Raw genomic sequence first — 22564 nt, forward strand, 5'->3', positions numbered from 1 at the left:
GTCTTCTGCATAGCTGGAATGTCACCAGCATCATCCCCAGACCTGTTTGAAGATACTTTATATGAACCCAGAAATGTCCAATCCTCCATCTCATCTAGAGACTTTCAGAAAGATGGCCTCACGGGGGCCTCATGTGAATCAAGACTCTGCTAATTACAGTCAAATCTTAAGAAGGGGAAGGTGGTGCCTGTGTAGCTTCAGAATGCCCTGAACACTCTTTGGTGAAGTCAGGGAGGCGTCTCTTTGGATCCATTACCCTTTCTGGATACTGCACTGGTCAAGGAGAATAAAAGGGCTAATATATATTGAAGGAAGGCAAAGAAATCAAGAAAATATCCACTTCACTGTTACCGGATATTGGTTTTGCTATCATCTTTTTTGTTTTGTTTTGATTTTGAGACAGGGTTTCTCTATGTAACAGTCCTGGCTGTCCTGGAACTCGCTTGGTAGACCAGGCTGGCCTCGAACTCACTGAGATCTCCCTGCCTCTGCCTCCCAGGTGCTGGGATTAAAGGCATGCACCACCACCACTCGACTGTGCATGTGTTTTTTTTTTTTTTTTTTTTGTTTTTTTTGATGCTCGTGCATGTTACTTTGCTATCTAACTCTTCATCTGATAACTCCTTACTGGTAGAAATGGGAAAAGTGGGTGCCTTATATCCATGTATGTTAATCCATTGGCTGGATGTTCAGGTTCCAGCCAATAGATAAGTGTGCTAATGAGAAGATGCTATCCTTGCTGTTTTAAGACACTGGAGTCTGTGTTTCTGTTTTCGACCATGTACCTTAACAAGGACTCTGAAATGTAGTATACCAGATGAAAAATGAATGAGTGCTGAGCTGCATCTATCACAGGCATCGACTGCTTTATTGACAAAAGGCACGAATATGAAAGTTGTCTAAGTAATTAGATTTTTAATTAGTGCATCATTGTAAGATTAATGTCATCCGCTTTGTCGCATATGATTTCCTATTAGAAATTTCATGTCAGCAAAGATGCTACCTGTGGTTTGCTAATCTGAATCCTTAATTTGTCACTTGCGTGTATGACATGGATCATATTCACAGATGCAGACATGAGCCAAGAGAAGACATTTGATTATGGCACTTCTGTGATAAGGAATATTGATGGTGCTGTGCTTTATGAATATGTTATAAATGTTGAACCTATTATGGTCTTTCATATTCAGGGGATAGGTTTCAACCACATGTTAGTGAGCACACGGTAACTCTCTGTGCTGTTAGCAACAGCATGAGGGAGTCCTGGAGAGTGCCCATCCTCGTCTGTGTCAGCTTTGAACTTGCTCGGATGTTATTGGTGTTTTTCTTCACCTGGTTTTTCTTTCCTTTTGACAGTTGCCGAACAAGCAACCGGAAAAGTTTGATAGGCAATGGCCAGTCACCAGCTTTGCCTAGACCACACTCGCCTCTCTCTGCTCATGCAGGTAACAGAGGACTCTGTCTGGAGTCTTGTTTCTTTTATCTTTTTAAAACAATCCTGTCTCTTTTATCTCCCTAGGTTTTACTGTTGTTTTACTACTAAGTTGTTCTTTCTGAGATGGCAGATTAAAATTCCGTTGTAGATCAAGTTCTTTGCAATTAAGTTTTCTCTGTTGCTGAAGTTTGTAACACTGTCTGACCTGTGCCTCCATTAGGAACATCTTTAGGGGTTGCAAACATGACAGTATGAGGAAGAGAAGTGCTCAGAAAGATTCAGCCTGGTCCTCCTAAAACTGAGCTTCATTCTTGTATTGAAATAGCTGGTCATTGTCTAGTTCAGTGATTCTCAACCTTCCTAATGCTGCGACCCTTTAATACAGTTCTTCATGTTGTGGTGACCCCCAACCATACAATTATTTTCATTGCCACTTCATAACTGTAATCTTGCTACTGTTAAGAATCATAATGTATATGTCTGATATGCAGAGCATCTGATAGTACGACTCTCACAGGTGTCGCGACCCACCAGTTGAGAACCGCTCTTCTAGACCATGAAGAGTCAGGAGAGGCTGGAGGTCTCAAGTCCTTATAGAATTATAAGGAAGGCAGAAGCATATCACTAACACTATTCAGTGGAAACTTCTGCCTATGCTTTTGATTTCAAAACTGTCTAAAGTCTGATTCCGATAGGAAAATCAGAAAGAGTTTTAAGAACCCACTTGACCAAGATGTGGGCAGCGAAGATAGCAGAGAGATGAAAGAAAGAGCTCTCGGGAGGTAGCTATTATTTGGAATGGCCATGCTTGATATATACTAAAGAAACAGGAAAAGCAGACACCTAGTAACTGATTTCTACTTATGCATTTTAAGGTCTAGCAATGGCTCAGTATGCTTGTGAGAAGATACCATTAACTATTAGTTTAATACACCAATCCATTTTTATTAATCTGGAACATGCACTTAATGAGGAAAGAAAGTATGCAAGATGAAAAATGAATTCTTGGTGAGGCAGAGAGAGATGGAAAAGCAGGTGAACATTGAGGAGTGGAAAGGCTTTGAGCTTTGCCTGTCTTTTTAGGAGGTAGAAGATCTGGCTGTAAGAGATATGTCCAGGATGGGTTCCTGAATGAGGTACTAGCCCTGCTTCCATGGCTCCCAGTGGAAATTCTAATCTGACGCCCATGAGACCTCAGATGATCTTGGTTTCAAGACTTGCATGCCTGGCTGTCCAGCAGGCAGTACTTGGCTACAGAGGTCTTTACAGTGCAAAATTAAGCTTCATCTATGGGTAGACGAAGAGAAGAACAGGCAGATGTTCCTTTAGAATGACATTTTTTTCCCCTTAACTATTATCAGAACTAAAAAGTGTCAAAGGGTCTGTGGGCAGTAATGGTACTTATCATCGAACCTGATGACCTGGGCTTGACCCCTGGAACACACACAGTAGAAGAGATTCAGTTGTCACTATTTGCCCTCTGACCTCCAAAAATGCTTGGTTGCACCCATATGCTGTGCACATGCCTGCACGTACACACTAAGTAAATAAATGAAAAAATTAAAAACAACTTTAAAGGTGACTGAATGAAAAGAAGATTGTTAAAATTCTGATATAGGGGTGCAGAAATGTCTCCTCCAGTGAGAGCTCTGGAGAAGGGGCTTGCACCCAGGGCAGCAGCTCAACTCCAGCGGTGGTGGTGCTCATCATTGCTCAGCATTCCATGCAGCCTAAAGCCTAAGTCGGTTGGGAAATGGATGAATGAACTATGATCCAGTCACACGGAGAAAACAAATGAACTAGCCCCGCACTTGTCTACATGGTTGAAACTCAAATAGAGTATTGGGCAACAGAAGCAAATTGCAAAAGAATATTGCTTAACCATTCAACCATTCCCATCAATATATGTGATGCTGTGGGTATTGTTTTGCTTAGGAATACACACACAAATATATACACACATACACATGTATATGAGGTCATGTAATATGTAACTTTTGTATTATGTATATTATATATACTGTATTATGTGTATTATATATACACATATATGTAAGTTTATAGTGACAGATAAGAGAAATAAGTTATATATTTTATTTGAAAACACGTTTTTTATACAATAATTATGATTTCCCTTCTCTCGTCTCCTCCCAGATCCTCCCCTCTCTTTCAACTCCATACCTAGCTTGCTTTCTCTGTATCTCTTTAGAAAATGAACAGGTAAATAAAGAAATGAACGAACCAGAATAAACAAATAAAAGGGATGAAAGAAAAAGTATAAGAAGTGCATATACACATGTGTGCACACACATACAAATACAAAACCTGACACCATGGTACACAAGAAAAAGACTAGTAAGATTTAAAAGAAATGACAAAAAAATTCTAAACTACTACTGAGTTTATTTTGTGTTCTACTGCTGTGCGTAGGACCTGCCCTCAAGTGTGGTTTGTGTGTCCAACAAGACTTCATTGGAGAAACTAATTTTTACTTTGCAAGTAGATGTCAGTTGGAGATAGCTTGTTGGTTAGGGATGGGAGAAAGTATCCAATCTCCCTCTCAGTATTGGGACCTCAACTGGCACGGACCTGTGCAGACCCTGGACACGCAACCACAGTCTTTGTTATAGTGTGTGAGTCCTGTTGTGTCTGGAAGACACTGTTTCCTTGGTGCAATCCATCCATCCCTTCTAGCTTTTCCAGTCTTTCTGCCTCTTCCACGTAGTTCTCTGAGCTCCGAGGGGAGGGGTGTGATGAAGACATCCCATTTGGTGCTGAAGGTTTTACTTGGTGGCAAGAGATGTCTAGTTGGAGGTTGGTATCCGCCATTATTTGGTTACTCCATTTAGAGGAAATGAGCTAATTTTCAGGACCAGTTTTCTGATAGTTCTTTAGAGAGACATGAGGGAGGCACCTAAGAGGAAAGAGAATGAGGCAGTTGTAATTTTACATATTTCCAAAGCGAAGTCATGAGTAAGTATGCAATTATTTTGTTATTACTCTTTATAATTTTGATGTTTTGCTTTTTGTGAGACAGGATCTCACTGTGTAGCCCTGGCTGGCCTGGAACCTGCTCTGCAGACCAGGCTGGCCTTGAACTCTCAGAGATCTACCTGCTTCTGTCTCCAGAGTGATGGAATTAAAAGTGTGTGCCACTACACCAGCTGGATTTTAACAATTCTGTTACATGATTGTCACAATAGTTGAAACCTACAGAGGGTCAGGCAAGGACAGATCCTTTGGGGCCTGGAACTGTGTGCAGTAAGCCATTCTGTTCTTCCAGTATCCAGCCTAGGGCCTGGTAGTCTTACTGACTGCTAAGTGAATGATAGATTCTGTTTTGTAAGTATAACTCAACAGCTTTTTAAAGTGTGTCATCTTCCTCCTCTTTGTGGCTTTTGGTCCTCAGTTCCCAACCTTTATGTGTCTGTTGATTAGTCTTTTATTGCTTTGATTTTCTTCAGCTCTTTTAGAGAGAAGAGAGAATATGTGGTTAAAACTTTAATGATCCTTTAATTGTTTTTTACTGCATTTCCTTGGCTTGGATTTTTTTCCACCTCAGCATTGGTTTTAGATGTGATCTGAGGGCTTTGAACAGGCAGAGGTCTGTTGCTCGGGGTCTGGGTGTTTCTCTTCATGACAGAGCTAACAGGTTGCTACTCAGAGGCAATAGACGTCTGTCAGATGTTTTGCGAGCAGTGCCATTTATTGCCATCTGCCAGAGACCTATTTCTGTGTCGTAAAAGGGAAGAAGATGTAAATGAAGAGGACAGCCCTGGGGTCTTGCTAGTGTGTGCCTTACCCATGGCTTACCTCTTCTCTCCTGTCTCTGTGTTCGATCCAGGGTGCTTGGTGGGGATGGCTAGATGCCACTGTGAAAACAACAGAAGAAAGCCTGCCTACTCTCAGATGCTATTAATCTGTCTTCCAGAGGCCCCCTCCTTGTTTCCTAAGGGAGGTACATGCAGGTTGACCACTGGCCCATACGTCTTACATATGTGTCCAGTGCGGATCATCTGCATTAATTGCTTATGTCAGGAGTGTTCAGCAGAAGAGAAGTATTCATATGATGTTTCAAAGAATCAGAGGTCCCTGAAAGAAGACAGACAGTCATTAAAAAAAAAGAACAAAAGTAGAAAAATGCCAGGCTCCTAGTTCTAGAAAGACTCAGAGTATTAAATCTCGTTCAGAACATCCAATGGAAGATATTAGTGTATATTTCCCAAAATAAAAAATCAGGTGTCATAAGAAAAGTGAAAAGAAAACAAAATGTGGGATATATGTTTGTCTATAAGAAATTGCCCACCTAATGGCTTTAATGTACAAAGAGCTGGACGAGAGGGCTAGCAAGTGCTGAGTGGGCCGACAGAAAATGCCGTAAACAGCCTGTCATGGGAGAGGAGGAGACAAAAATTGGTTTTGACATGTAATGTCGCTGCCATCCTGAGACAAATTTGAGCCAAGAGAGTGAGATGCTGTTGTTTACCGAGAGGAGGCTGCAGCTTTGCATTGTTAAATCCAATAACATCATGAAGATGGAGAAAAGCTTGTTTGTCATGCTGCAAGTGTTGGTGTGAATCAGCGCAATGGTTGGTGTGCAGGGTGCTGGTGTGAATCCATGCAATGGTTGGTGTGCAGGTGTTGGTGTGAATCCATGCAGTGGTTGGTGTGCAGGTGCTGGTGTGAATCCACGCAATGGTTGGTGTGCAGGTGTTGGTGTGAATCCACGCAATGGTTGGTGTGCAGGTGCTGGTGTGAATCCATGCAATGGTTGGTGTGCAGGTGTTGGTGTGAATCCATGCAATGGTTGGTGTGCAGGTGTTGGTGTGAGTCCATGCAATGGTTGGTGTGCAGGTGCTGGTGTGAATCAGCACAGTGGTTGGTGCAGGTGCTGGTGTGAATCAGCGCAATGGTTGGTGCAGGTGCTGGTGTGAATCAGTGCAATTTGTTATGTTAGTTGTGGTTTTGCTTAAAATGTGAAATGTATTTACCCTTTGACTTAATAAATCTATTTGTGGGAATATTTCTTTTTTATATTCCTCTAGGGCAATAGGAAATTACACATGTTAGCATTGCTTATTTAACCTACCATTCGGTGATGAGCTGGTTTATAATAAGGCATGTAATCCTGTCATAAAGGCAGGATACTGTCATAAAGGAAAAAAGATAGCCGAATAAGTGGGGAAATTGCATGTTGTAATTTCATCTGTCTATCCATTTTAGTGTATATGTGCCCCTGTTTACACTCTTGTGTATTCATGAGGAATGTGCAAAAAGAGGGAAGTTGTGAGCAGTGTTTATTTGCACGGAGTAAGGAGGTTCAGAAATTAGCATGTATTAATTCTATTTATTTATTATGTATACAATATTCTGTCTGCGTGTATGCTTGCAGTCCAGAAGAGGGCATCAGACCTCATTACAGATGGTTGTGAGCCACCATGTGGTTGCCGAGAATTGAACTCAGGACCTTTGGAAGAGCAGGCAATGCTCTTAACCACTGAGCCATCTCTCTAGCCCCCATGCATTAATTATTAATAAAAAAACAAGGCTTTAAAACTAAAACCAAAAAGGAAATAAAATGCATTTTCTGTTACCATGTAACAGATCCCCAAAAATTTGCTTGCTCAAAACAGGATGCATTTCTTAATCCTGTGGTTTTGTGGAGACAGATGTCTGGGCAGGCTCACCTAGGCTCTTTGCTCAGGGTATTATACAACCAAAATCAGGTGTTGGTTGGGCAGGGCTGTGACCTGAAGTCTGGGAAAGTGCCCACTTCAAGCTCACACAGGTTGCAGACAGATTTAGATTAGTCTTGTCCTCAGGGCTGCTTTCAACTAGAACCTGCCCTTCTCTACTGTCAAAGCCAGCCGTGGTACATCCAGTCATTGTCGGGCTTCAAATCTGACTTCTTTTCCCTCAACCAGAGAAAATTCTTTCCTTGTCGAGAGCCCATCCAGATAATCTCTGTACTTTAGGGTCAGCTGATTTGGGGCTTCAATTACAACTGGAAAATCCCTTAGGCGTAGTACCGGCCTGTGTTCACATCTGATTGGATAACGAAGGGATGGAAATCTTGAGGAGATTCTGCCTATTGCAGCGTCTTGTCCATTTACATTTTAATTCAAATGTGTAACACATGGGCTCGAGAGTGGCTTTTAACCCTCAGACTAGATGGAGGCTAATAAGAGACCCAGGAACCCGGCTTTTAGCAAACCAAGGTGATAGATAAGTCTATTCCTGTTGGTCAAGATACTCATTTCTTTGTTTCTTCTGTTTGTTTTAGTGAATTTACCAGTGACTGTAATTCACTTTCATGAGAGTTTCCAGAGGAAAGAAAGGGTTATGTCTTTCTAATTGGGCACCTCAAAGAATCGTTGGTACTCTAACCACCATTATGGTTCTGAGAGTGAAATCTTGAGCCAGCAGGTGCTAGCCCGGCGCCTTTCCACTGTGCTTCTTCCCCAGCCCTCCAAGCAAGCATCCCTGAACCAAAGGGAATATTCCCAAAGTCTCCATTAAATTGTGAATACATCATGACATAGTTCCTATATGTACTTTTATGTGTGGTATATGTACATGTATGTTGTTTATGAAGGAGTTTCATTTCTCAAGGATCAGTCTCCACTGTATCTGTCAGCTCTGTTCACCAGACACCACTTCAGAGTTGTAACTGAGGTAAGAGAGAGTCAGGGAGTGGAAGGCAGAGAAAGTGCGCCGTCAGCACACAGGGGTAGAGATGAGACATCCTGCCTCAGTGAGTTCCATCCAGGTCATTGTGGACATTTTGACATGCACACCTTGGATATGGTCACTTCCTCATCATGAAATCAGGATGAGAGAAACTCTTTAAGACATTATGTAAATATCTAAAGTTAGAATTTTCAGTGTTGCAGGAAACCGTGAAGGCTTTCCTCATCTGGACTTGTTTTTATATCTCCTTTTGATCCATACATAAAAATCGGCCTCTCCCTTCCGTGGCTCAGCTCTTCTGTGGGCTCATCTTGACCACACGACTCATTCATCAGAGGTTACACTGAAAGGCTAGGGGTGAGGCTGTGGTTCTAGGGACAGCTGTGCTGCTGACGATGATTGCACGTCTGACACAGAGGTTAAGCATGGGACACAGGACTCCCGAGATGGGCCAGAACAGAGGAGGGTTAAGAGAGAATTCGGTGTGCAAAGCCGTCTCTTAGGTCATCACTGTGTTAGTCGTCACTACTGTCCTCCATGCCAGCAGCACACTTCCTGTTAACCTAGGAGATGAGACTTCGAGAAACATTAGCTTTAGGCCTTCAGTGGCAACCAAATACTTGACAGCTCTCTCCTTTTCTCTCTGTGTATTGTGTGTGTTTCCTTTTTTATTTTTTTTCCAAGACAGGGTTTCTCTGTGTAGCTCTGGCTACCCTGAACCTCGCTTTGCAGACCAGACTGGCCTCAAACTCAGAGATCCACCTGCCTCTGCCTCCTGAGTGCTGGGATTAAAGGCATGAGCCACCACTGTTTGGCCCTTTTATCTGTGGCTGCTATTTTAATTTTTTATAATTTAATTAACTATTACTCTTTGAGAAGAACCCCTGCATGCTCCCTTGAAATTTTTCTTTTTTTACTCAGCTGGTGAGATGGGTCAGTGGGCAAGGGTTCCTGCCCCCAGCTTGACCACGTACGTTTTATCCCTAACACCCACATAGGAGAAGGAGAGAACCAACTCCCAAAAGTTGTCTCTTCACCTCTGTGTCCATGTGAATACAATAAATAAGACAAGTGTAAATGTTTTAAAATAAAACTGATTATAAGAAATGAGCCATCAGTACTTCTGTGGTCTCATCAATGTCTTCTTCAGTTTGCCATTTTTTTTTCATGGTTCTTTTGACTACTAAAAATTGTCTTATTCCCTAATTTCAATTTTTAATAGCCCAATCTGTTAGTCTTTTTACTTTTTTCCCCTAACTTCTTCCATTTCTGTTATTACACACAGTTTTTAAAACAAAGTCTCTTGTAGCACAGGCTGGCCTGAAAGGCACTATGTAGCCACGGTTGGCCCTGCTCCTCCTGCCTTCACTTCCCCCTCCCGGTGCTTACATCCCTGTGCCAGCCCTCCTACTGCTTGTTCACCCTCACGGCCTCCCTCCCCTCCTTCTGTGTGCTTGACATTACAGAGCAAGCAGATGGTTTTCTCAAGTGAGGAGCAGGTGTCTGAGCACGTGAGAGTTTTTCTGACCCTTTGCTGGACTTCATAGGTGAGCCCAGGAAGAAGGGAAGGTTGAATTACGCATCTAAGCAATTCCTCTCTCTGTTGCCAGCCTTGTGGGGGTGGTTATCCAAGCAACTTCCTGGTGCCTGGTGGCTTCCTTGCAGCACACACAGGAGAGGATTGCACTTGTGAATTACAGTCGCTGGTGAGAAAGACTTGGCCAGTAAAGGTGGCTGCGCCTCAAATACCAGTGGAGATCAGGTGCCAGGAGGGTCGTAGCCTTGAGGCCCTTGGTGCCTTCCTTCCCTTTATCCTGTGACTTTCAAATGCCTGGAGCAGGTTTTCTGAGCATGAAATATTATTTCCCAAACTTTTGAACCTACTTTCTAGGTTCTTACTAAAGTGTTCAGTCAGCAAGGCAGTGACCTCCTTTGGCTGCATAGAGGTGCTTGCCCGTGACGAGCGCTGAAATGCTGTCTTCCTTTGCATTGGGGGAACAGGCAGCGTGAGAGCCTGTGCCCTCAGAGGCAAATTGATTATCGCTCGTGATAAGAAGACAGTTTCTTGGTGCCCTATATAATGGCTTTTTAAAACATAGTCTGTACTTAATGTTTTGGCTCCAGAGGGATATGTATTTATGTATTTGTGTTATCTGTGTATGAGTGTGGGCAACATTCATTCCATGGTGTGTTTGTGGAGATCAGGGGGCTGTTGGAGAGGTGATGTCCTACTTCACCCTTGTGGGGGTTCCAGGGATCAAATTCAAGCAGCTAGGCTCACACTGCAAATGTTTTAATCCACTGAGCCATCTCCATAATCCTCCAGAGGCATTTCGGATATACTCATCCACTGTTATTAAATTGTAAAACTCAGTCTCTAGTCCAGGGTACCTTGAAGTCCTCCTTATACATATAGTCCTCCCTTAATGTTGGTTGAAATAAACAGGTTATATGATTTTGCCAGTTGGTTCTCATGTCTTAATTTTTATTTTACGTGTAAAAGTGTTTGCCTGCATACATACCTGTGCATTGGGTGTGTGTTTTTAATTCCCGGAGAGGCCAGAAGAGGGCGTCAGATCCCCCTACATGGAGTTACATATGACTGCTGGGAACTTAACCTAGATCCTTGAAGAGCAGCCAGTGGTCTTGACCTCTAACTTCTCTCCAGCCTCAGTTGATTCTCCTGCTTAAGCTATTAGGGTGGCGTTGGACTCGTCTAATAGTATAAAACATTCAGCAAGCCCCCAAGCAAGGCTCCTTAACTTGGTTCTTATCTGAAGGAAACAATATTTCAATCTTTCTTCAAATATTTCATAAGTTCACTTCTCTGTCTTATGGAGAATGCCACCTTTCGAGCCCAGGCTGCACTCATAGTTTTTTGTTTGGTTTTGTTTTGTTAATCTTTAGCCTTTGTGTAATGGCATTTGTTGGCTTGAGCCATGACACATCTTGCCCTTCCTGCTTAAGGAAAAAAAATGATAAAATCAGATGGACTGACGTCAGTCAGTCAATTTTCCCTGTTTTTTTTTTAATTCTTTGTGTTGAATCACTAATTGGCTGTGCAAACCAACACCAATATTCTTTGCTAATTCTTAAGGCAGATGCATCTGCCCTGTGACCTGCATTTGTCATTTTGGTCCATGGCACAAACTGCAGTGTTTACTTGCAGTCCGCCCCTAATAATAATTTAATAACTAGCATTTTCCAGATTCCTTTAATCTGAGTATAGGAGTAGGGTGACTATGATGGCCTTTGCTTTGGCTCTTATTTTTCTCCTAAATTATAAATTAAAGCTATGTGCAGGGACTGCTAATGTTTGTTTTCAGTTCTCCTGTGCATCACAAGTGCCTGGTTGGTTTGTTTTAAAAGCGTGAGACTCTTGGCAGAAGATTTTTTTTCTTCATCTGTCAGAAGAGGTCTTCTTTCTGTTTGGTGTGGTCGTTGGGTTTTTCATTTTTTGTTTTTAATCAGAATTTCAGTCTCTGTCTCTCCCTCCCTCTCCACCCCACCCATGTGTGTGTGTGTGTGTGTGTCTCCCTCCCTCTCCCTGTGTATATTCCCCCCCCAATGTGTGTGTGTGTCTTTCTCCCCCTCCTCTATGTGTTTGTGTCTTCCCCGTGTGTGTGCATGTGTGCATGCATGTGTGTGCGCGCACATGCGTACGTGCGCGTGGCCACATGTGTGCATGCACACCCCCCCTTACATGCATGGATGTGTTTATCAGCTATGGCCTGTCTTTAGGTTTGCTGAAGCCCCAATTGGGTCTTAATTATATACTTTTCAAGTTCGAATTGACAGTTCTTGGTGAAAGATTGGCTGTAGGGGGGGAGAGGGAGTTGATCAGAGAGGTGGCTGCCAGATGTCTTGCTGAGTGTATGAAGGGGTATAAAAGTGGTTCCCATGATGAAGGAAACAAGAAAACAGACTGGAGTTAGTAAGTAAGCATTTGGTTTGCTCATACTGAGCTGAAAGGCCCGCGAGACATCTAAGTGTGCTGGAGATTGGTGCCTGAGAGTCTGAGTTTTTGCCTTGGGCATTGGCTTGGAAGTTATTTTCTTAGATGCCAGGTAAAACCTTGAGAGGCCAGGAAATCTCAGAAAAGAGAGAGTTTGAAAGGAGAAAACAGCCTGGGCCGGGCCTCCAGGGCAGAGGTAAGGAGAGACAACTGGCCACAGGGAAGCTGAACAGCAGGAAGCAGAAGGAAAATGCAGCCAGAATCTAAGAGAAGGCAAGGAAAGGAGGTGAAGAAAATTGGATCAAGTCGGGCACTTGGCAGATGTTTTCTGGACAAACAGCTGCTGGTATAAAAATGCTCCCAGTCTTGAGACCAGAAGTATGCAGAATTTGCCGTGCTGTAGGGCGAAATCCGGCTCCAGGCAAACAGGGAGACGCCCCCCCCCCCCCCCCCCGCCATGTTGAGTTCCACACCAAGCCCCACGTAGCGCCCTGTCTTAATTACTTTAATTGTTTGAGTTTTTGAGATAGGGTTTTTCTGTGTAGCTCTGGCTATTCTGGTACAGAAAAGAGTTTTTTTTTAGCAATCTTTCCTTTGTTCCTTCCATTCCAAGGCTTTACTAATGTCAGTTGCTAAGATGATACCCAGCTACACCCTCCCAAATCCTAAGAGAAGTCAGACAGACCAAGACAGCGGCACTTTACCTAGCTAAGGATATCTGAAACTGTATCTTTGTAATTTTTTTTTTTGATTTTTGAGACAGGGTTTCTCCGTAGCTTTTGGTTCCTGTCCTGGAACTAGCTCTTGCAGACCAGGCTGGCCTCGAACTCACAGAGATCCACCTGCCTCTGCCTCCTGAGTGCTGGGATTAAAGGCGTGCGCCACCACCGCCCGGCTCTTTATAAATTTTATAAGTTTTAATGGAGAAGAATTTTTTTTCTTTTTTGAGCAAAGTCTTATTGTATAGCTGTATAGTACAAGTTGACTTGGAAGTCGCTATGTAGCATGTGCTGGCTTTGAACTTATGGTGATCCTTCTGCTTTTGCCTCTGGGTACTAGGTTTAGGCGTGCATCATTATGCCAAGCTTAGGGAAGAATTCTGGAGAAGCTAGAGCATCAAAATGCCCAGTTTGGGCAGGGGAGATGGCTAAAAACGTCAAAGCCATTGTCTCACAAACCTGGGGAATGCTTCGTTGGTATGCATTTGTAATCCCAGAAATCCTGCTGCAAGATAGAAGGTGAAACCAAGAGAACTAGCCGCAAGCTCCTGGAGTATGCAGTGTAGGGAGAGACAAGAAACCCTGCCTCAACAAGGGGAAGGCAAAAACTGACTCACCAAAAATCTGTCCTCTGACCTATAAAACATTATGGCATGTACTTATATACACACACACACACACACACACACACACGGAGTGGAGGACAGTGGGCAGTGAAGGGGGGAAGAGAGATAAGAGAACAATTTTTTAATAAAAAGGTCAATTTTCTTGAAAGAATAGAGTGGGTTTACTTTCAAATTTTGTAAAATATTGAGATTTAGTAAGTGACTATAGCGAAATAAATTCAGTGTATTTAATAGTATAGATAACAGACATGATTCTAACTTCTACATCCCTGCAAGTTCAGATATTCTAATTTGGGGAAATAAGCTCTTCTGACCTCTCAGTGTGTCACGAGAAACCGCCTTCTGACGTGGCTGTGCCTCTTCTGTGTGCTAAACCATACATTTCCAGTCCCTGCTGGGTGGCCTCACACCCACAGGTTTTCAGACATAATGGTCGCACAGCTTAGCAGCTGTCACAGTGGCTCTCGGTGGCTTTGGCTCGTGGGTTTCCACCTCACCCTCATCTGATCCTCAAGTTCTCCCAGAAGTCAGGAGTCTGCAGCCGTATGCAAATGCAGACTGTCTTCAGTAAGCCCCGTGAGGATCTGTGGACGTGTGTCAATATCCAACTAACTGTTCCATAGAGGTCCAATTTCATAGAGATCAAAGGACTTGGAGACCCCAATTATTGTGGGGCACGGCCAGCTTGTCTTGACTCTGTCTCCAGAAGGCCGCATGCTCAGTATAACCAAAGCGCCCATCCTTATGCATGCCGGACACTCGGTAAAAAAGTGTGAGGTCTGTACTTTAAATTCAAGTACATGTGTCTAAGAAGCCCTTTTCTCTTCCTGGCGTATTAAAGTATCGTGTACAGCAATGTCATCTCTGACTTTGAACTCACTCACTTCGGCGTAATTACAATTCCGGCTTTAAAGATGCTTTAAGGCAGGTTGTTGAGTTTACCACAGCAGCATGTGAATGCCACTCTACAAAAGCCATGTAAATTGCAGGCTTTTCAAGATCTCAGCTTTTATGTTAGGAGTAACACTGGGTAATTACAGAGCCGGCGATGAAACGCTCAAGTATCTGAGCTCTGAGGTGGGAACCAGAGGCAGTTTGGAGGTCAAGTGTAGGCAGGAGGAGCCAGGCACCCCTCCCTTGGAGCTGCGAGCAGCCCGTGGTTTCCCTCGACTGGAGAGGAAACACAGCAAGAAAGATGTACAGTTTCAGAAGGAAGAATTAACCTTTGCCTGAAAAAAAAAATACTTGAAATATTTAGGTATTTTTCTATGAACTTTTTAAAGAAGTCCTTTTTATTTCTAAAAGCTGTCTATGCTCAATCTAAAATATTAGCAAAATTTATGAAAATGTACGGAGTATAAAACTCAGCAAAAGTCGTAATTACTACTCCAGTCAATTACTTACCATTTGGGGGCATATACTGAAATACATATATTTTGTATAAATGTATTTGTGTACATGCATATTATAACATTTCTGTATATATACTTATTTATACAGAATACACAATATATGAATATTTATAAATATATACACATATAAGCATATTGTATATTATATATATACCACACATATAAATGGGAGTATTTTTCCTTATCATTAAATTCTTTAATACTCTATTTTATAAATGTGCTGTGACAGTTCAACTATTTCCAGAATTTTTTGCTCCTATAGGAAGCATTATGATGGATAGCATAGTGCATAAATGTTTATGATCAACAGTTAACTGGTACTAGTCTGTTGGCTTCATCTGGGAAGTGCCATTTAAAGTGCTAACCTTGGCAATACTGTTACTGGGTAAATATACTTGCTGTCAAGTTTTACAACCTGAGATTGATCCTTGAGACCTTCAAATTGTCCTCTGACCTCCACAGTGTGCCCTGGCTTGTTGTCCCCTCTGCCCCCAAAAATATAAATATAAATGTAATAATAAAGTAAAAACCATAAAGCTATAACCTTTTATTGTCTTGTATTTGTGACATTGGGGCAGTAGTTATTGTCCTGAATTTTTGAAGCTCTAGAAGCTAGTTCCTTAAGCCTTGCTGCAAATGACATTTAAGTAGGGTCAGGAATGTGCTATAAGCACCGCAATAACGTGACACCCATGTGAGCACCTCCTAAGTGTGTTCTCTGTAACTAAAACAGTAGCCGGCTCTACTAAACTTCCAGGAATTGGGTGCCTGGTGACATCATAGTGTCCTGGTGGTGTTAGAGGAATGAAGAAGGTGGTCTTTCCTGAGGCTGCAGAGCTGTCTTCCTCGCAGGCCCCGAGGACTATGCCATCCAATAGAAACCTCCAGTTGCCCTGTAACTAAAGTGGGCTCCTTCCAGATGCCTCTGCTCTGGAATCGCTAGCTAGTGCCAATGAACTAAGGATGTAGGTGACAGATGGTGGACCCGGAGTAAGGAACCTGCATCTTTATCCATCCCTTCATGTATGAGCCACACTACCCTGGGGCTGTCCTACAGGTGCATTTGAAGGTCTTTCATCTCCCCCTTGGGAGTAGAAAAGCTCACCTTTGCAGCTGCATCTCACTGTGTAAAGGTGACGGCTCTCCAAGCATTAGGAAATGCCGCGGAATGAGGTTCGAAGGAACTTCTAAAGTAGTACCATGATCCACTTGATGTGTGACACAGAAGCCATGTGTAAGCAGGAGGCAAATCAGAGCACAGGTTCATTGAGCCCTGTCTTGTCACTGGAATATGGTCCCTCTGTGCTGATAGTTTCACGTTTTCGTACGGCCTTTAGTGGTCTGGCCTAGAGCTGACTGGGAATGAGTGGTATTAAGGGTTTAGCTCCCTTGGTCACAACCTCAGTCATTCCTCACAGGCTGCCTTTGTGTGGAGTCTGGCCTCACTTCCCCTTACCCACAATTGTCTTCTCTCAGAGGAGCGCAGTCTCTTACATTTTGGGTTTGGAATAATCTTTTGCCTGAGCTAAAGAGTTGGTTATGTATGTATACACACACACACACTTGGAAACCAAGTTCTAGAAAACCAAGATCCATGCATCCAAGTATTCTGGAGTTGCTTAGAATTGGGGCCAGCACTGAACCGTGTTCCCCAAGTCTCTATCTTTTGCACTGGAAGGCCCTGGAATGTTCCCTGAAGATGCCTTCCTGAGGAGCCTGGGGAGCCCAGGAGATCTCCACAGAAGATTTAGTTCATGCACCATCTCTCTGTGTGTCTTCTGCCCTCCTGTCAAAGAATAGCGAGTGTGGTGGGGATAGCAGGCTTTACTTTTCCAAAAAGGAACATACACGTTTATATTTGTTGCTGTGCATAATTTTATAGTAGTTATAAAGACAGAATAACCTCTAGATTTATTTTTATAAATGAACTCTCTTTTCATGGCATGTAAAGCGGCGTCAACAGATGAACAGGGTAAAGCCTCACGTTCCTGAATGACTAACCAACTCCAGGATGGTCTTAGGGCATAGCGTCTACCTGGGAAACACTGGTTTGAGAAGAGAAAATTCTTCTTCTAAGGGAAACCATCCTCTCCTGCCAACATCCTCCAGACTGGTGGAGAACCTCCCATGCAGATGCCCCTATGAATTTCTATAGAGAACAGGCATTGTGAAGGGCTTCATCCTTTCAGCACTAGAACCGTGAACGTACAGCCTCACATTTATGGAGCAGGCTTACCTTCCCCCTTTGATATAAACATGATACATGAATATTTTTAGAGCCTTTACCGTCATCATCCCACAATCAAATATGATTTTGAAGAGTTCTCTCTTGTCTTCAGACTTAGCCTTAATTGGTTTTTCTATTAAACGAGGCGATTGGATTATTTCCATTTTTTCTAACATTGTTTAAAATATTCTTCTAAGCCCTATTTGCATTTTCAGTAGTTTTTATAAACTTTACACTGAAAAATTGAAAATAAATAAAAGCATTACATATGGAAATTAACCAGGTCAAAGTTCTACACAGTTTCATGAGTTTATATACAGCTAGAATTGGCATCGGAAATGGAAATTGGGAAGCTTCATATTATTACATTTTGCACTTTCAGAATAAATGAATTTTATATACTTAACCGCCACCAATAACTCTTTAAAACTCTCTTTTCTCAGCTCTGATTTCTGTGAACTTTGTGTTCTTTACAGAATACGTGATCTTTGGATTTGAGGGTCTGATAACAGTCGACACTCTCAACTTCTAAAGCAGAAAGGAAGCCGGGCATGGTGCTGCACACCTTTATTGCCAGCCTTGGGAGGCAGAGGCAGGCAGATCTCTGAGTTTGAGGCTAGCCTGGTCTACAGAGTGAGTTCCAGGTCAGCCAGTTTCAAAGAACTCATAGTGTATTTTTCCCCTTAACTTGTGACTTCAGTACATGAGTGTCCGGATGTACTTCATGTACGTTTCAAGGTAGTAATTTTCCAGAATGAAAAGGCAGCAGTGATTTCCTCATGTGTCATAAATGAAACTAAAAAAATGCTTGCACAGTAAAGAGTAGGAAAATTACAGATTTACTACATTTTGAAATATAAATGTTAAAATGTAGTGGAACAGTCTACGAACAACAATTTCAGGAATGTTGGTTAATTATGAACAATATTAAAACTTAGCCATGGGCCAAGTTCTTGTCTAAGTAGATGTTGCAAAAGCATCTGATAAAAGTCTTCATCCATTTCTACTAAAAATCCTTTAGAAAGCGAGAGGGAATGGAGAGTGTCATAGTCCAATAAGCCACCTAATTTAGACTAATGGTCATTATCTTATTCTAGCGAAATATTAGAAATATTTTATTAAAATGTCTCCTCATTAATGTCTAACTTTATTCTAGAAGCTCTTCATACTCAAGTGATACATAAAATTGAAATAAAATGTTTAAGTCCAAAACTGTTAAATTTTATTATGTTTATGTGATATGAATAATCGAGACAATCCAAGGGAACTAAGTGAATGTGCCTTAAACTGCAAGGGGATGAGGTCAACCATGTAAGAGGAAGATATGCAGAAATTATGTTATATATTACATCTATAATCAGTTCCAAATAATTATAGAAGAAATGAACGAATTCATGATTATACTTCATGTTCTTTCCCATACCCTCCCCCCAGATCTCCCCCAATGAGCAGGAAGTATGTGCCATAAAAATGGGAAGGTGCCTTGAAAGGGATTGTTATGAAAACAGAAGAACAAAAACAAAAAACAGAAGTGGATTTGAAAATTGAGTTATCTTGACTAATAGAAAGATAAGTGCTGTTCTCACAGAAGGAAAGGTTAAATGTTGTGGGACTTCCCATAAGGGTTTCCTGAGCATGTATGCACACACACATGCATGCACACACACATGCTCACAAACACACATACACACAGAAAGACATATACATACACACAACATACACACACATACACTTACACACACACACACACACACACACACACACACACACACACACACACACATATCTTACTCTATTACCACCACTGAAAACACAGAATAGACTCCTCAGTTGGAGGCAGAATGTGATAAACCTTAGAATATAGAGAAATACCAGAGTGAGTACTGGTGGCTATGAAACCCACAGAAACACCCAGACCATGAGTTAGCAGTATGCAGAGAGAGTCACAGATATTGCTGTTCGAGGTGCTGGGTTCTAGAAACTTCTACCACCCTTCTGCCATCCAAGCAGATTCCTCTGGCAGACCCTCATGCTAGTTTCTTTGAATCCAATGTCAAGTTTAGACTTAGCGGGACATAGTGTCTATCTTCTAACTACAGGAACATCTGGAAGAGTGGATGGTGGCGTCAACCTCAGGAAGACAGGACTCAAGCAAGATAAGGGGGCTCCTCCTACAGGAGGAAGCTGCTAGAACATAATACATGACCACGAAGACAGCCACTTACTGTGGTACTGTGACACATCACTCCAGGGTACACCTGGAAACTTGAGTAGAGAGTTAGCCAGAGAAACTCAGTGAGTCTGAACTGACTGGCTTGAAATGAACAGATATCACATGGTGAAAATAACCCACATGACCATTCAAGATGGACCATGAATATTGACAGGGATTGATGAAGATGTGGTGACAAAACCTCAGAACTAACAAGAAAGAAGTAGCAGCGTCTCCAGAATCTTGTGTTGGTTAAGATAATGAGGCATTTTTAAAGTGAACTGCCTACACGCTGCATATTAAAACAACTTCCGTGTAACTCGAATTTCCCCTGAAAAATAAAATTAATATATAAACGTTTAATACATGATAATCCTTTAATATGGAATTTAAATTATAAAGTTGTATACTTTCTCCTGTATAAAAGAAATAATTCCAGAGCATGATAAAGTAGGGAAAATTCCCTGGAAAGGAAATATTGACTTTATTAATACATCAAGAATTTAGGGGCCAGAGCAGTGGTTCTCAACCTTCCCAAGGCTGTGACTCTTTAATTCAGTTCTTCATGTGATGACCGCCAACCATAAAATTATTTTCATTGCTACTTCATAGCAGTAATTTTGCTGCTGTTATGAATCTTAAATATCTGTGTTTTCTAATGATCTTGAGAAACACTGTGAAAGGGGTGTTCTAACCCCAAAGAGTTGAGAACCACTGGTCAAGAGAGGCGAGTCAGCATTTAAAAGTTCATACTGCTTTGCAGAGGGCCTGAGTTCAGTTCCTTGCAACCATCTGTAACTTCAGCTGCAGGGAATCTGGTGCTTCTGGTCTCCATGGTTACTGGCACTCACGCACATTGACCCATCACACACCTCCACATCCGTATAATTTAAAGAATAAAATATGCATCTTAACTCAGAATTAGAATGCTGTAAGTTTAAAAACACCACGAATAAAATCAAAGTATTAACACGCATACCTGAGGATGAGAAGACGGTATTGGTAACTTCTAAGACTCTTTAAAATGAATGTATGAAGAACTCCTGTGCCCCACGAAGTAAATGCACAGAGAACCTGAACAGGGAGCCCGGAAAGGAGCAAAGAGAATCAAGACATCGATCCATCAGATGAACAAGCGACAATTAAGTCTCACCAATCAAATGCAAATCAAAATGATGAGAATCCATGCTCACTTGCTTTGCAAACATTAAAAGATAAACGTGGTAATACTCATTTTAATGGTCATAGAGAGAAGTGGATTTTTTCCCCCATGCCTTGATGCTAACTGGGTCTTTCCACAGAGAACCATGACCTCATCCTAAAAAGAGTTCGTACTGCTTAAACTATTCTTTGCCTTTTAGGAAGTGTAATAGAAGGAAATGATACTCAAGTACATTTCAGGATATTGGTTACAGCATGATTTATAATAATGCAAAGCTGAAGCTGACCTAAGCATCGGGCAGCCAGAAGAGGATTAAACTGTTGTCCTGTACAGTAGGACAGCATGTACCTGCGTCATTCATCACTTGGGGATGAGAGTGTAGCGCAGGGGTAGAAAGTGCCCTCAGCATGTGTTAAGTCCTGGACTACATCCATATCACCAAGAAAAACAAATTGAGAAGAAGCTTATGGTGTGTAGGAGAATTGTAATTGCATCCTAGTCATAAAAAACAGAACACAAAAAATATGGCTTATAACCCAATTTAAATATGTTTGTATATGCATGTTTACACTATCAAAAATAGGGTGATGAAAAATATCACAAAAATATATTAAAAGGACTAGTTTTTCACTTCTTTGGTTAATGCATTTTCCAAGTCTCCTACCATGATTGTGTTACCTTTTCGTATCACATTTTAAAAGGTTATTTTAAAAGTGAGCAGTTCCTTCATATGGGTTTTAAATGTTTTAGCAGAACAATCCCGTGTGTGCCTGCTTCTCCTCTCGCCATCTGCCTCCTGTTTTATGGGCGGCCTTTCCCAGGATCAGGAACAATGCTGTGCTTCCTCCTCCGTTCTGTTTCGCTTTAGTCAGCCCCACGGTGGTGATGTACAGATGCCAGCGCCTTCCTCCTAACGTCCACTCATAGCGTGCATCTGCCACAGCTCACCCAGGGCTGGAATCTTTGTGATGACTTCTACCGCTGAATGAAAATGTCTTTTTTTTTTAAATTAGTTCATTGCTCTTGAAAGCATTACCAAAATGAATGGATCCATTTTCTTCTTTATTTTTAGTCTCAAAAAATTTACTTCAATTCAAGTTGTATGCATGTATTGGGATATCACATGGAACAACATTAATATACATGCACATACATACATACATACATACATACATACATACATACATACATACACACACAGTAGCCCTAGCACTTGAGGTAGGGGCAGGAGGATTTCTAGTGTGAGGCTGCTGAAGGTACATAGAAAAATCATGTCATTAAATAAATACATGTATTCAGGTATTTATATATGTTAATCAAATGTAAAATGCTTAAGCATCCCTGATTAAGCTTGTCCTTTGTAAAGATTACAAGCTTGTAAATCCTCTGAAGTAAGGGAGAAAGGTTGAGGTTTTTCAGCAGGTGGTTATCATGAGATGTACCAGCTAACCCCTCACTTGGAAATTACCCAGTTTACAGCGATAGCACATTTTTAATGCAGGGTTTTAAAATCCTGCCGTGATATTATTAACTAATAGAACATTTGAAGTGTCTTATTTTGAAATTGCAGCTTAATTAAAAACCAAATGTAGATGTTGCTATTCATTATCTTTATTATCTGTCTTTGAAAAACAGTCATCAAGACCTTTTCAAACTCCCTGGGAAGCTATCTCAGATTCAGCGTTGCTCTAGAATAATGGTGGTGGCACATCACTGGGCCTTCCCACCTGGCGTCTTAGCGTTCTCCTGCAGGAGACCCACCGTCGCCTCCCTGTGGACAAGGTCATTGACTTCACACAACACATGCACACACGTGCACGCACACGCAGAGACATACACACATGTCTACTCACACAGACACACACACACACACAAATAAACACATAGGTGTCTTAGTGTTCTCCTTCACACCTGGTGTCCTTGTAGGAGACCCACCCTCACCTCCGTGCGGACAGGTCCATTGACTTCTCACACACACACACACACACACACACACACACACACACACACACACACACCTCAGCCTGAGCAGCCTGCACAGTTAACCGTGGCAACTTTCGCACTCTTTTCTCCCTCTGTCTCACCACGCTGACACATTTTTGTTCCCTTGCCCAGGGTGACCGTCA

The 22564-nt window shown here is 42.0% G+C and overlaps 1 protein-coding gene across 10 annotated transcripts in view; it reads left to right on the forward strand.

The window, feature by feature from the left end:
* Mast4 (microtubule associated serine/threonine kinase family member 4) overlaps nucleotides 1–22564 on the forward strand; it is a 582086-nt gene that overhangs the window by 466312 nt on the left and 93210 nt on the right. For all 10 annotated transcript variants that reach the window (XM_075976161.1, XM_075976162.1, XM_075976163.1 and 7 more), the window contains one exon: nucleotides 1357–1445. In XM_075976161.1, coding sequence (XP_075832276.1) covers nucleotides 1357–1445 — 89 coding nt within the window. The remainder of the gene's footprint in view (nucleotides 1–1356; nucleotides 1446–22564) is intronic.

This window comes from Microtus pennsylvanicus, chromosome 6, assembly GCF_037038515.1.
Source record: "Microtus pennsylvanicus isolate mMicPen1 chromosome 6, mMicPen1.hap1, whole genome shotgun sequence".
In the NCBI taxonomy this organism is placed as follows: Eukaryota; Metazoa; Chordata; class Mammalia; order Rodentia; family Cricetidae; genus Microtus; species Microtus pennsylvanicus.